The 1,947-nt window shown below is 43.3% G+C and overlaps 1 protein-coding gene across 1 annotated transcript; it reads left to right on the top strand.

The window, feature by feature from the left end:
* Window positions 1-87: 87 nt before the first annotated feature.
* Window positions 88-1,768, top strand: LOC117940809 (uncharacterized protein DDB_G0271670-like; the record flags this gene model as incomplete). Its single annotated transcript, XM_034865954.1, has 2 exons — window positions 88-622; window positions 706-1,768. Coding segments are annotated over 2 exons (1,598 nt in total), but the record flags the coding sequence as incomplete, so codon positions are not given.
* Window positions 1,769-1,947: the final 179 nt, after the last annotated feature.

Raw genomic sequence — 1,947 nt, 5'->3', positions numbered from 1 at the left:
CTCTACTGCATCTACTGCATCTACTTCACTACTGCATCTACTTCCCCTACTGCATCTACTGCCTCTACTGCATCTACTGCATCTAAGTCCTCTATTACATCTACTACATCTACTTCCTCTACTACATCTACTGCATCTACTTACTCTACTGCATCTACTTCCTCTACTGCATATACTTCCTCTACTGCCTCTACTGCATCTACTGCATCTATACTTCCTCTACTGCATCTACTGCATCTACTTCTTCTACTGCATCTACTTCCTCTACTGCATCTACTTCCTCTACTGCATCTACCGCATATACTTCCTCTACTGCATCTACCGCATCTACTTCCTCTACTTCCTCTACTGCCTCTACTGCATCTACTTCATCTACTGCCTCTACTGCCTCTACTGCATCTACTTCCTCTACTTCCTCTACTGCATCTACTTCCTCTACTGCATCTAAAGCATCTACTTCCTCTACTGCATCTACTTCCTCTGCTGCATCTATTGCATCTACTGCATCTACTGCATCTACTTCCTCTACTGCATCTACTTCCTCTGCTGCATCTACTGCATCTACTTCCTCTACTGCATCTACTTCCTCTACTGCATCTACTTCCTCTACTTCCTCTAACAGATTCCTTTCTCCCTCAGAGACGAATCCGTCTGCAACCCCGAGACGACAGATGGAATATGAAAGGATGGAGCTTTCAAATCTACTTCCTCAACTGCATCTACTGCATCTACTTCATTTACTGCATCTACTTCCTCTACTACATCTACTTCCTCTACTACATCTACTGCATCTACTGCATCTACTTGCTCTACTGCATCTACTCCCTCTACGGCATCTACTTCCTCTACTGCATCTACTTCCTCTACTGCATCTACTTCCTCTACTGCATCTACTTCCTCTACTGCATCTACTTCCTCTACTTCCTATACTGCATCTACTTGCTCTACTGCATCTACTGCCTCTACTGCATCTACTACATCTACTACATCTACTGCATCTACTACATCTACTACATCTGCTGCATCTGCTGCATCTACTTCCTTTACTGCATCTACTGCATCTACTGCATCTACTTCCTCTACTGCCTCTACTGCCTCTACTGCATCTACTGCATCTACTTCCTCTACTGCATCTACTGCACCTACTTCCTCTACTGCATCTACTGCACCTACTTCCTCTACTGCATCTACTGCCTCTACTGCATCTACTTCCTCTACTGCATCTACTACATATACTGCATCTACTTCCTCTACTGCATTTACTTCCTCTACTGCATCTACTTCCTCTACTGCATCTACTGCATCTACTTCCTCTACTGCATCTACTGCACCTACTTCCTCTACTGCATCTACTGCCTCTACTGCATCTACTGCATCTACTGCCTCTACTGCATCTACTTCCTCTATTACATCTACTATATATACTGCATCTACTGCCTCTACTACATATACTACATCTACTTCCTCTACTACATCTACTGCATCTACTTCCTCTACTGCATCTACTTCCTCTACTGCATCTACTTCCTCTATTACATCTACTACATATACTGCATCTACTTCCTCTACTGCATCTACTTCCTCTACTGCATCTACTGCATCTACTTCCTCTACTGCATCTACTGCCTATACTGCATCTACTTCCTCTATTACATCTACTACATATACTGCATCTACTTCCTCTATTACATCTACTACATCTACTTCCTCTACTACATCTACTGCATCTACTGCATCTACTTGCTCTACTGCATCTACTCCCTCTACGGCATCTACTTCCTCTACTGCATCTACTTCCTCTACTGCATCTACTTCCTCTACTGCATCTACTTCCTCTACTGCATCTACTTCCTATACTGCATCTACTTGCTATACTGCATCTACTTGCTCTACTGCATCTACTGCCTCTACTGCATCTACTACATCTACTACATCTACTGCATCTAC

The sequence above is a fragment of the Etheostoma cragini genome, unplaced genomic scaffold (genome assembly GCF_013103735.1).
Source record: "Etheostoma cragini isolate CJK2018 unplaced genomic scaffold, CSU_Ecrag_1.0 ScbMSFa_3361, whole genome shotgun sequence".
Lineage (NCBI taxonomy): Eukaryota > Metazoa > Chordata > Actinopteri > Perciformes > Percidae > Etheostoma > Etheostoma cragini.
This window is presented reverse-complemented; position numbering and strand designations above follow the sequence as displayed.